The 12,099-nt window shown below is 43.2% G+C and overlaps 1 protein-coding gene across 4 annotated transcripts in view; it reads left to right on the top strand.

Moving 5' to 3' along the window:
* RFTN2 (raftlin family member 2) overlaps positions 1-12,099 on the top strand; it is a 35,765-nt gene that overhangs the window by 23,261 nt on the left and 405 nt on the right. For 2 of the 4 annotated variants that reach the window (XM_075430553.1, XM_075430556.1), the window contains 2 exons: positions 2,345-2,423; positions 7,545-11,623. In XM_075430553.1, coding sequence (XP_075286668.1) covers positions 2,345-2,423; positions 7,545-7,814 — 349 coding nt within the window. In that variant the 3' untranslated portion in view covers positions 7,815-11,623. Of the gene's footprint in view, positions 1-2,344; positions 2,424-7,544; positions 11,624-12,099 lie in introns of those variants that run through there. The other 2 variants (XM_075430554.1, XM_075430555.1) reach the window with 2 other exon arrangements.

Below are 12,099 nucleotides of genomic sequence, written 5' to 3'. Positions count from 1 at the left end.
AATTGATGTTTTCAAAATGCCCTGGCTTACGAGGCAAAGATGGAGCGTGGAAATGTGAGGGATGCTATGGAGCAACTTGCTCTAAGCGCTTTTTCTCATTTAAATTCTGTGGAAATCCCACTGTCATTGAGTTCTTTGTGAATTAAGCTCATAGCTGCTTTGTCGTGTGTGGCATTTTAATAAGGTCAGACTTAGAAAATTGTTAATTTACTTATTGTCTACTCACCGTCCTGTCCTTTCTCTGTTCTAGTAGAATTTGTACAAGCTGTAGCTTAATGTTTGGGTTTTTTTCTTTTCTCTGAAGGAACGCAGACACTGTTACAAAATAAGCCGTAGGCTGTTCCCCGTGTTGGGGACCGTGCTCAGCCTTCTCGCTTAGTAGAGAGATCTCCCAATTGATGTTACCAAAACACATCAGTGGGGCAGGGAGAGATACCTGGCCAAGTGGAGTAAGGTTGCAGGATTGCTGATTTCCTTGTCATGATGTAAAATTGTAGCACATTTTCTTTTGATGAATGCAAATTGTGAGGTAGGGACTCTCAGAGCAGAAGGATTTGTTATCAGAAAGAAACTAATGAGTTCATTCTGCTGTTTTATTTTCCCCACAAGCTGGAGTTTAAGGTAGTTCTCTCTTCTCATCCAGGGAAGACATGAAAGGTGTGCCATGACCTGAAAGGAAGGCTGTGCAGGGCCAAACACCGTCACAAAACCATCATCACTGACTGATCAGTGTACGGAGTATGCTGGGAATAGTGTGTACTTCCCCAGAGCTTACTTCCAGAAGCTCTGCTCAGGCAGGCTGTTAACAAGCTCATGCATGTTGCATAGGGATGGTTTTGATCCCTGTGTTTTCTTGGAGCAAGCCCCTAATGTTAAATATAAATTATTTCTATCGGCCCTAGCCCTGGCATGAAACATGAATCAGTTAACTCTGTGTGTGTGGTGGTGAAGATTGTGACATACTCATCCTGAAGTACAAGCTTGCATTGTTTTAGTAGTTCTTTCTGTAATGTTATGCATAATACTACCGTTTTGTGATTGGTGGAATAGCTAGAATCATGGATATGTCAAATGAACTCACTACATGTCTCTCTAGTGTTTCTGTTTTGCTACTTTTCTTTAGCACACTCTTAAATCTGTAGTCGCCCTCTGCCAAAGTATTTCAGTCTGTCCTTCATACACATAAAGATCTCATTGAATACTGCCCAGAAGTAGGAGCTGGGCGGAGAAGAAGAGTTTGTCAGAACATAGTATCTGATATTTAGAACAGCACAGGAATTTTTTAAACTCTCCCATCCTAGAGCTCTGCCCTCGAAATTCTTGCACTCTTTCAGTGCCACAGAGTTGGGCTTTGTAGTATGTACGCAATCAATGTGCTGACCTGTATTTCAGATGGAAAGGTGATGAAAATAAATACATAAAAACTTAAAGAGGATGTGTCACCAGTACTAAGAGTGTAACACTTTTGAAACATCGTATCAGTAACATCTGATTTGGTCTTGAGGAACACCTGCACCTTTTCACATTTTTTTTTTCTGAAAGTATTTCCTTTTGAAAGAAATAACAACAATGCTTCTGTAAATTATATCTACCACAACAGTATCAACACTTGTAAAAAAAGTTCCAGGACTAGAAATGGAAGCTTCTCTTTTTTAACTCCTTTATTTCTCTTAGTATTATGTTTTCTTGTCCTTCCTGTGCATGGACCTCCTGAGTACAAAATGAGTGTCATTTATCTCATTGTGGATTTAGAGCTGATAAAACCTGAGCTGAGTCCTGTCCATAGATGGTGAGACAGCAAGCGGATACCACTGTGTCAACTAGATGTAAGGTTACAACTGGAAAACACCTAGTTAGCAGTAAAGAGTGCTACTTCCTGAATTTCGTACCACAAAGTATGGAGATATTTGAAGCTTGAGATTGGGCCTATTTATTGTGGCATTAATAGGTAGAAATACGTTGCTGTACATTTGACAGTGAAGGTTAGATGAAAGAAAGACTCTCTGAGGTTTACTGCAGACAGAAAAGTGCAGACTTTGAAAAGTAGGAGCTCTGATACTTAAACTTTCAAAAGCAGACATGTTAAATAACTCTAATCATAGTAACACAGATTTTTGTTCTGTGTCTGTTTTCATGTGCTGCACCTTAACCCAGCTCTATGCTGCTTTTTTTAGATGTGATTGTGGAACTGTTTAGGAATTAATAAACCAGTTAATGCTTGGTAGACTATCCTCCCTCATGGACTTAGGTACAGACAACTTACGGTTGACTCTGAAAGGTATGAGTGTGTTACAGTGACTACTATTGCCTTTAAAACATTGAAACAATTTTCTTTAAACTTTAGTGAAGGAAATCTGGCCACAAAGCAAGTTATTTTTCTTCAGAGACCTGTTATGTGGAATTCTGCTGTCCAGACACCAGAGGTGAGTAACATGTTTATGGTATTAAAATAAATAAACTAGTACTTTGCATAATGGTTAGGTACAGCAACAAACTGGAGCTCAAAATTGGTGGGGAAAGAAGTGAAGAAAGAAGGCTTCACTTGGAGCAAGTTCAAGTATGTGGAGGGCCTTTGCAGCTGAACTCGTATGTTATTTTTTTTCTCAGCCTTATACCTCTTAAAGCAAGACACAAAGAAAAGCATAAGCATGGTAAAACCCTGTCTTGTGCTAAGAAAATACTGTGTCTCAGGAGGGTGAGGTTGGCTATGCTGTAAATGTTTCTTTAGAAGTCTTCAGGAAGTCTGAAATGTTCTGATTCAAATCCTGGATCTGTAGCACGTGAAAAAGAAAACACTTTATTTTCACCCCAGGATGTCTACTTTCACGCTTGTAGAAGACTGCAAGCATCAAGCTGTGCATGGGTTGCTGTGATCTGGAGGGTAACAGGGCTGAAGGGAGGTGTCAGCTGTTGCTGCATGAAAATGTGTGACAGAAACAGAGGATTTATAGTTCCCTGCAGCTGACCTCAACGACTCCTTGTCCCTTTTTGAGTGGGGCACCCTTAATGGTGGTTGTATGGAAGTGCTTCGAGGATTAAGTAGCTGGCAGTCACCACATCCTGCTTGGGGTCAAGGTTACAGCAGTCACTGCACCCTGTATAGCACTGGAGTAAATCCTGCTGTGGCTGGAGGAGGATGGACTGGTGGCCTCCTCTTTGCCAAGTCTTGCAACATCCCATGATGGACTTTTAGTTTCCGTTACTTCTGGTTTTGTTATTTTCTGTTTTTCAATGGCCATTCAGCCTCTTCCTAATCAGCTTTCCCATGATGGTCTTAAGTAGCTATGAAAACTAAGGGTGTTTCACTCCTGTCCAGCACCAGGGTAGTAACTTTATGAACTCTTGTCATTCGTGGTGTTCTATCCTACTGTAGGGTAACGACCCCTAGTCTCTCCTTTCTCCATCTGTATAAATAGTTCCATGAGTCTCTCAATGTCTGACGTGCATATTTGATCTTTCTCTGTCATTTTTACTTTCTATCCAGACTGTTGCCATCATCTGTGATTTTTCCTCTGCTTAGTGTTTCTAAAATACTCTCCTGTTTTTTGTTCTCCTCCAGACTTTGGCTTATCTCCAGGCTAACTTCCTTCTCACTGTGTCCCCTGGTAATTACTACTTCCATGCTTGTAAGAACTGCATTCAACATGCACAGTTAGTCCTGTTTCACTATTCTTCTGTACAGCCATCTCCACTCCCAGCTAGTTCTGTACACTATCTACAATTTATTTCCTTATTTACAAAATCTGAGCTCCCTCTTTCTTCTCTGCAGTGTTCTGTGTAGTCTCCCTTGCCAAAGTCTTAGTCTCCTCTTCCATTCATACCCTCTTCTAATTTCTGCCAGTTCCTCATAGAATTTTTTCCTTTCATTTCCCTCTGTGTACTAAGCATCTTCAACTTTTAGCTTTCAAAGCTTCTGACCCCTGCTCTCGTGCCTGACTGTGTAGTCTTTACGTTCTTTGCTAATACATATCTGAACACATGCTTTGGAACGTAATTTTTATATCAGTATTGTAAAATACATAAAACCTTATTATGTCAGTCATTATCAAACAAAGTCATGATTTCCTGATGTTTCCCTCCTTTTTTAATAGCCTGTATAATAAGGACATGGACTCCTGACGTGAATCCTTTTTCCGTGGTCAGGTGTGTTATTTCGAGCTGTGAGCACCTCTGAAAAAGGCAGCGTCACTACGTGCCACGGGTTAGAATGGTTAGGACTGGATTCCGCCAGGAGACGCAGTGCCAACCAGTTCTGTAAAAGCGTTCAGCCTGAGGAACTGATGAGTCTGAGACACGGCTTAAATTAAAAATAGGAAGCATGATGCTTACAGTTTTAAGTTCTGTCACCCAGCTGTGAGGTGATCAGCAGCTGAATGAGCTTTTCATTCTTTGGTTTATACAAACAAAATGGGGCATGTGTTTTGCAGTTATTGTTTTACTTTGTTGTAATGGGAAACCTTTTGACTTACGCATGAACGTACTGCAGGTAAACAAGAAGTAGCTGATTTGTAGCTATTTACATCAGGATTACTGTGTTTGAAATCTGAACAAATTTGGTATCTGAGTGTGCTCTGTAAGTACCAGCAAATGTTTTACTTTTCCACCAGGAAATGTCAGTATGCTGAGGTCATTTTAGCATGGGATAAATAGGTAGTTCAGGCTGAAGCTGAAACGTTTAGCAGAGCAACATTTTCCTTCTGTTTTTCGAATTATGTTGCTTTTCCCCTAAATTTTTATCTTTTTACTTCGATGCTTTTTTACCAAGAAGTCTGAATTGGCAAGCAGCGTGTTACCTTCGCTGCAGTTGAAATGAATAGATTTGTTAATAGTACCTAACGGGTACAGAATGCCGTGGTAGCTTTGCTCTGAGTAGCTAGCTTTCAGGTGCGAAACAAGCTACTGAAAGCTGAAAGCATTAACTTTTGCTCTAGAAATTTTAATAAATAGGTTTATTTAAAATGTCCCCTGGACGGTAGTGTCAGAGCTGTACAATGGTATCAAGTGCTTGCAGACACTTCAGTCGTAGCATTTCTTTCCCGTGATGCTGTATTGTCGGGCGTGACATTTTCATTTTGATTTGTACTGCGTATCTTTTCATTGCCATTCAGATTACGTTAAAGCTGTTCAAAAAAATTTCATGTCCACAGCTTAGGGCATCTTTGAAACACAGAAATACTTAAGATATCTAAAATGTTTTAACTTTAAAGAAAAAAAGTGCCAGTTTAGGTCTATTTAAGTGTATTGTTAGCGTGTTTGCAACTCGGGTACCTTGTGGAGAATGCTACCTGAGGGGGTCAAAATGCAAAGCCAGCAAGGCTCTTCGCTGAACTCAACCTGAATCAGAAAACAGCCTCACGCAGGCCTGCTGGCACGCTCGGCTGTCACCTCCCAGAGCCCTGACCCCGTTGCTTTCCGGCTCTCCACAGCCCGGCGGGCTCTGGCTGTGGCCGTGGCAGAAGCTTTGCCCCACGGCAGCTCCAGCTCTTGGACCTCGGAGACCTGTGCTCTGGAGTACAGGTTGCTTTGTGTTCTCAGGACTTTTTTATTTTTTTTTTCAGTTGTTGGGTGCAAGTTAGCTTTGTAACTTCTAAAGGAAGTTTTGCTTCAGTGAGAATTGAAGGGAGGACCGCTATTACCTCGTCTCTTTTCCAAGGAGGAGGTATTTTATGTCTTCACAGCCCATCTCTCTGCCTACCTGTATGTTGATGGCATAGTGCATTATGACCTGGCTTATGAACTATGTAATGGTTCAAAGGCCTCTTGGATTAGAAGGACTGTCTCGGTGAGTTCTTTGTCACATACCACTTGCTTTTCCAAGAAAATAGTTCAGAGACAGAGATCCAAGATTGAACCACAAAGTGCTTGAGGGTTTTCTGGTTTTCTTTTTCTCTTTTTTCCTTTATTTCCCTTAGGCAGACTTCTACATCCTCTTACTGTGGCATCCACGCGAAGCTTATTTCCTGCTGTTTCTCCTGAGGCAACACTATTTCCCCTTAGTCTAATTTTCCCAATGTCTCCTGTAACAGCTTCCCTAAAACCATTTCCTTTAGCCATTGTTTTTACTGTTTCAAAAGGGTTTGAGGGGAAAAAAATGAGCAGTGTGTAGAAGAGGGGCACAGAACTTCCCAGAGCATGGCAAAAACAGTCATGGGGTGTGTTTGTTTTTTAAAGCATTAGTGTTTGTGCAGATCCCCCTGGGAGAGTGCTGCTGTCCTTCACCCAGCTCTGTGCTGAGGCTGGATTCCTTCTGAGCTAGACGTTCCCCTTCCGTGGACAGGGCTGTGTCCCCGGCAGAGCTGCTTCTGGTTCTGCAGGGCTCCAGGCAGAGAGCCAGGGCACTTCTGCCGTGCTGACCATCCTCCCCTTGCGACTCAGAGCACTGCTGCTGTTGGATCATCGCGTATCGGAGTACCTGGGGTAGCTCCTGATGGGTGCTAAAACAAAACAAACCTTTTATCTGTAATGCCTGAGAGAACCCTTGGCAGAGTCGGATAGTCTGTTGTTTGCGTTGATCACTTTTCGGCGTTGGCAGCCATCACTTCAAGAAGCACGTCAGGCGATCCCAGTACTAACGGCAGGGTGTAGTTACACTGAGTTCTTCCTGTGCAAGGTCCTTTGAGACCCCTCTCAAATGGCTGCACAGGACAGCCGCTGACTTCTGTCTGCGGAGATCCGCCGTGTGGGCTGAATGCAATCCCCAAGAAACTTGCCGTTACCTGATGATGAGGCATCTGTAGGTCTTTACGGGCAGAACTGGGAAGATGGAAAAGCATAGCAGTCTTGCCATGAGATGGGTCAGTGGGAAATCTTTAGTCCTATTTCTTTAATAGGCTCAGTGCTGGTGGATGTAACTCACATCTCTATCAGATACTGGCCTCTTGTTGCAGCTGCTGGACAGAACTGTGTTTGGGGAAGTGACCAGCATCCCCTGGCTTTCAGAGCAGCTCGCAGGCGAGGGCGCTGGCCAGAAGATAGTGATGGGATTGAGCGCCTGCCTACGTGAGGCTGGGAAGGGGGGGACTGTCAGCTGCGTGCCCCCCACTGCCCGGCTTGCCCAGCCCTGCGGGCAGGAGGGACCTCTGCAGCCGCGGGGCAGCCGGCAGAACACGCATGTGCCGTGTGGCAGAAAGCGTTGGGGTGTGCTAGATGTGTACGTCGGGCCCAGAGCTGTGCTGCCTTCCAACAGCTGATCTTAGCGTGCGTCAAGACTTGTAAGTGATTCTGGATCTGCCAAGTACTTCATAAGAATCGAGCATTGTTGGGCTGCTTTTTCTTAGCATTCATTTGTGCTTGCTGGAATCTTCACTGTGTCTTGTGTCATCTTTATCTCTCTTAAAGTTTATTTATAGAGAACAAAAACATGTCTGATGGAGGGTTGTTTTTTTTTTCCCTCCAGAGGAGCTCATAGTTTAAATCGGAGTGTTAAATGCTGCTGTGTGTTAAAATGCAGCTCCACGTTAAATCCATGCATAACTCACTGCAAAGTGTGTGGGGTTGGTGGGTTTTTTTCCTAAATAACATATAAACATCCTCTTGTATTTCAGAAGAAATCCTTAAGGCAAGTTATTGGGGACGAAAAAGGCAAAGCCTCCAGCAGAAGTGTTGGATTAGACACGGCTACTTCTCGCCCTGTAGAAATGGGACAGCCACCTGACGAGTTTCACCTGTCTCCTGCTAAACAGTGCTGGATCAAGGAGGGATCTTCCCAGTACGGAGGCTTTCCAGGATTCAGCAGCAGTGATGGAGTATTAAGGGAACTGGATGATGGACAATTTGACCCAGAAGATGGAGTCACTCAGGTCACGTGTATGTGATGAAGTAAGTAACCACCTCAGATGGACATGTACATAATTCACACAAATGGCTAAAAAAAATGCTACTACTTTAAATGCGTTGGCGTAATCCTATGACTTTTCCTAGACTCAGTTTGTATTTTCTTCTGTTCCTTTGTTGTGTTAATCCTACTGTAGTAATGATACTACTGCAAAATAATTTGGTTTTCTGTCCTTCTGTAATGGAATAACTACATGACTGGGTGCTCTGCTAACTTGTTAATGCTCTTGACAAGCAAGGAGGCAAATGCTGCAAAACAGTGACAGTTGAATTGTGTAAGAGAGAAAGGAATGAGGATGTCTAGTGTTTTTCACAAGCTGGAAGAATGTTTATTTTCTTTTTTTTTTAAGTGTAAATATTGGTGGGAGAAAAGAGAAATTAACTATCTGGCTGTGAAGTTTTAATGTAATTTTCACTTTCCTTGTCTGCATAAATTCAGAAGCCTCGAGAAATGCAAGTCTTACACTAGAGTGTTGATAATTTCAGCTTCGTTCAGACTTGGTATGTACAGAAACCTCTGGAGGCTGTAGGCAGGCACGTGCTCCTGTAATGTAACTTCACCTAGGTGGGTTTTACCGGTGTTCCTTGTACATCTAAGCCAAAAGCTGTCTGAGCCTGTAGCTTGTGTGATGATGCATTTGTGATTCACTCATGAGCGGAAACTGAGAACCACTCACCCCTGACAGATAACATGCAGTCTCTGGAAACTAGTTTGAGGAGCTCGCAAAGAAGTGTTGACAGCAAAGTGCAGAGTGATGCTGATAATAATAGGAGGAAGCAGCAGGCTAAACTGAATAGGCAGTATTAGATGGTAGACCATACACGAATACGCTGATGTATATCTAAAAAATGTCTAGGCTAAATGTGTCTCGCACTGGTAAAGTGTATTCAGCTGCATGGAATACCAGAAGGGGTGTTGGGAGGAGCGGAGGGAGCTGCTGCGCTTCCATCTTCACCGTGGGGAGGAGCTGCTTGCATGAAGGGCTCTGTGGGAGAGGCAGGAACAGGAACTGGTTTTGTGCTGCTGTCCTGAAATTACATTTTTACAGAGGAGAAGCTGAACGAAAATGCATCTCCAGAAGATAAATGTGATTATAACCAAACCCTGCATTTTTCAGTTAGTTTTAGAAGCAAAAACTGTAAACACTCGTCACACGAGCTAATGGCAAATAATCTGGTCAAAATGAGAAAGCAGAATGGAACAGAGCGAACGTATTCACTCAGGGATTTTGGTACCTGTCTGCGTGTGGTGTGCTGCAAAGACTGAGAGAAGTGTTGTGAGTACTGCTTAACGACACCCCGCAGAGCCTGACCCACCGCTGCTTGCTCACGCAGCCCACCGCTCTCTGGGCAGCGGTCGTGGTCATGCAGGGATCTCCTCCATGGCACACAGATGCGGGAAAAACGGTGAAAATACCCATGACACCTGCCTCTGGCACAACGCCAAGCAACTTGAGCATATTAAAAGTGGGGTAACAGCTGGTCTTGTGCAACTTGGAATTCGTTGCTCTACTTGGAAAACTTTTTTTCACGAGTTATCCAGAACTCTTGTATGTGTGTAATTTCAACTAGTGGTGGTTCCCCAAGTTAAACCTCTAAAAGCAGCAAAACCTGGTCAAAACCCCTAGGAATTCTGACTCTTCCAAGTTAAAGCTTTTAAAGCATATCAGAGAAATTACTGACCTTTTATAAAGCTGTATCCCTGCTTAAGATGGTTAACAGTAGTGAATGGTAAACCAGCACTGAACTACAACTATTTAGGTAACCAGTTACAATGTATGAAGTACTAAACTGAAGGCAGTTTCTAGAATGCATTCCTTGGGCAAAAATAATCATTTAACATTTAACTGAGATCTTTTCATATTGGCTGTTGGGAATGCAGAAAAATCAAATAAGTTAATGTCTTCTGAAAAGAACTCTTCCCCTTAAAATTAATGGGGTGTACCCGGGGGAGAGTGTTTTGGAACAAGGGTAAAAACTGGGGGTGCTCTGGATGTCTACAGGTGCACTCTAGAATATCCCCGCTTTTTTAGCAAGAGAGGCTTTTCTTAAAGGAAATAAAGCCATAATCCATTTCAGTAGCCCACAGCTTTAACTGTGCTTTAGTCCTTGCTCTTGAATCTCACAGGTGTTGACTGTGCTGCAAACCTCTGAATTTGTCTAGTCTTTTTAATCCAGTGTAAATATGCTAAGCTGTTTCCTCTGAACCCACTCGGCAATTCCTGTGTAGTTAAGGACAGCTGTTTTTAATGCTGTTTGTCTCGCATACAGTATGGAAAGTTGCCTGTGCTGTAGAAACATTAATCTAGGTTGTTTTCCTAGCTCTCTGTTGTCGTTCACCTCACAGGGCTACATTTAGGCTCTGTATTGGAAAAAAAAATAAACAAAATACAATTCTTCACCTGGAAAAAAGTCAGCCTGAGAAGAGCCAAGATCGAGAGCTGTATAAAGTGAGTGGTGTGGAGAGGGTAGCAAAGGAATAAATTCTTCAGCATTCTTTTTTTTGATACAAGAGCTCAAGTGAATGATTGAATTGGTGAGTAGCAGGTTTGAAACAAATCAAGATATCTCTTCAGCTAACTGCAGAACTCCTTGCAGCAGGACACGGTGTGTAACCCTACATGGATTTCAAAGAGGACTGAAAAATTCCAGAAGGAAACCGCCCTATTCTCTCTGAAAGTCGCTGAACCAGAAACTGCTGGAGAGGGGAAAGCTGGTCTGACTGTCTGCGTGCCTGTCCGGTTCCTTAGGTTACTGTGAGCCCCAGTGCTGCATCCCCAGTGGGCCTGCCGCCGAGCGCTTTCCTGCGGCTGCAAGGCCTGCTTTGAAAGGCGGGGGAGAGTCAGTCGCTTGCTCAGCCTCTGGGAAGGCTGCGCAGGAATTGCCTGACCTCGTGCACGAGTTGGAGGACAGCGAATAAACCACCCGTCCTCCTAGGGCGTGGATGCCGAAACAGAAACAACGGCAAACGCTTCTAAAACAGATGGCGGAAAATGTTCTGTTTCTTTCTTTGAAGTTAAAAATTCTGAAAGCCAGCTACATCTTGGAAAAGTGAAAAAGGGAGGGTGCGTTTTGGGCATAGAGGATTCGAATTTAAGCTACATGTTTCGTCACCTGGTCTTACACAGACTCGAGCGTTAAGGCGTGCCTTGATCAGTGTTGTGAGCAGCACCGTCCATTAATGAAGTTTGTAAATCGGAAGAGCTGTCAGAGTAACTCTGGCAAGACTTCTTGTATACACACGCTGTTCAGTGTTCATTTTACTGGAATGTGTATTACATACTTATCTTCTTCTTGGAAGAATTGCAAAGCAAACCTTAAAGCATGGATGTGTTCTCTGACAAAAAAAAGGAAGTACACTTATTTATTCAGTAAGAGAGCTGCAGCTGGGAGCCCGTGTGTCTGCCCTGTAGCAGAAGAGTCCCCTGCCTGTACGTGAGAACAGACGTGCCCTGCAGCCATTACAGAGAACGGAGACAGAAGGCAGAAAATGCTGTCGTAAACCTCTGCAAAAGGCTATTCGTACTTTCCGATTCTGAAATTGTTTGGAGAAGAAACACTTTCCTCATGTTTACAAGCAGGGAGAAACTATCCACTGTTAAAAAAAAATTTTTTTAAAAATTGTGCTCTGCTCAAATTGTTACAACCATTTATGTACATACCTGGTAACTGCAATAAACTGCTGCTTAACATCTGTGCTTCTGCTCTGTAAAATACGATGTTCTTTTTGTAAAGCTCTTTTCTGTATTTGATAGGAGGATTCTCACCATTAAAAGCACTTCCCAAATCAGCTGCTGGTTTCATTATGGTTGTCTCACACTGACACTAAACGGGTTCGAGCAATGCCCGCCTTTCCTTAGGCTGGACTGACTTCTCTGCCGTCTGTACATCCGTACAGCTCACAAGGCAAAGCCTTTGAAACAGCCAACTGGTAAAAGCTGAGGAGGTTTTCCTTGTTCGCAGTATATTAATCTTCTGAAGCTAAAAAGTGCAGGTTGCTGTCTCAACAATGCCCTGTGGCTCAACTTAGAGAACAGTGTTCATTAGGATTTAGATTTTTCAAAGCCCAAATTCCTGCGTCAGAATTCAGACAACTGGTATGGATTAGAGAAGCGAGTGTTCCTGACTTCAGGTAAGCATAACTTGAGAGAGACAGAGTGGCTTAGAGGAACTGGTCTGGGGACATGTTTTGATCTGTTGAAGCAGATGAACTTTGACAGCAGGGGAGAGAATTAAAATCTTAAAAGGAAAGTAGCAGAACTACTG

Source organism: Opisthocomus hoazin, chromosome 9 (genome assembly GCF_030867145.1).
Source record: "Opisthocomus hoazin isolate bOpiHoa1 chromosome 9, bOpiHoa1.hap1, whole genome shotgun sequence".
NCBI lineage: Eukaryota > Metazoa > Chordata > Aves > Opisthocomiformes > Opisthocomidae > Opisthocomus > Opisthocomus hoazin.
Note: the sequence above shows the minus strand (reverse complement) of the source record. Positions and strands in the feature narration are given on the sequence as shown.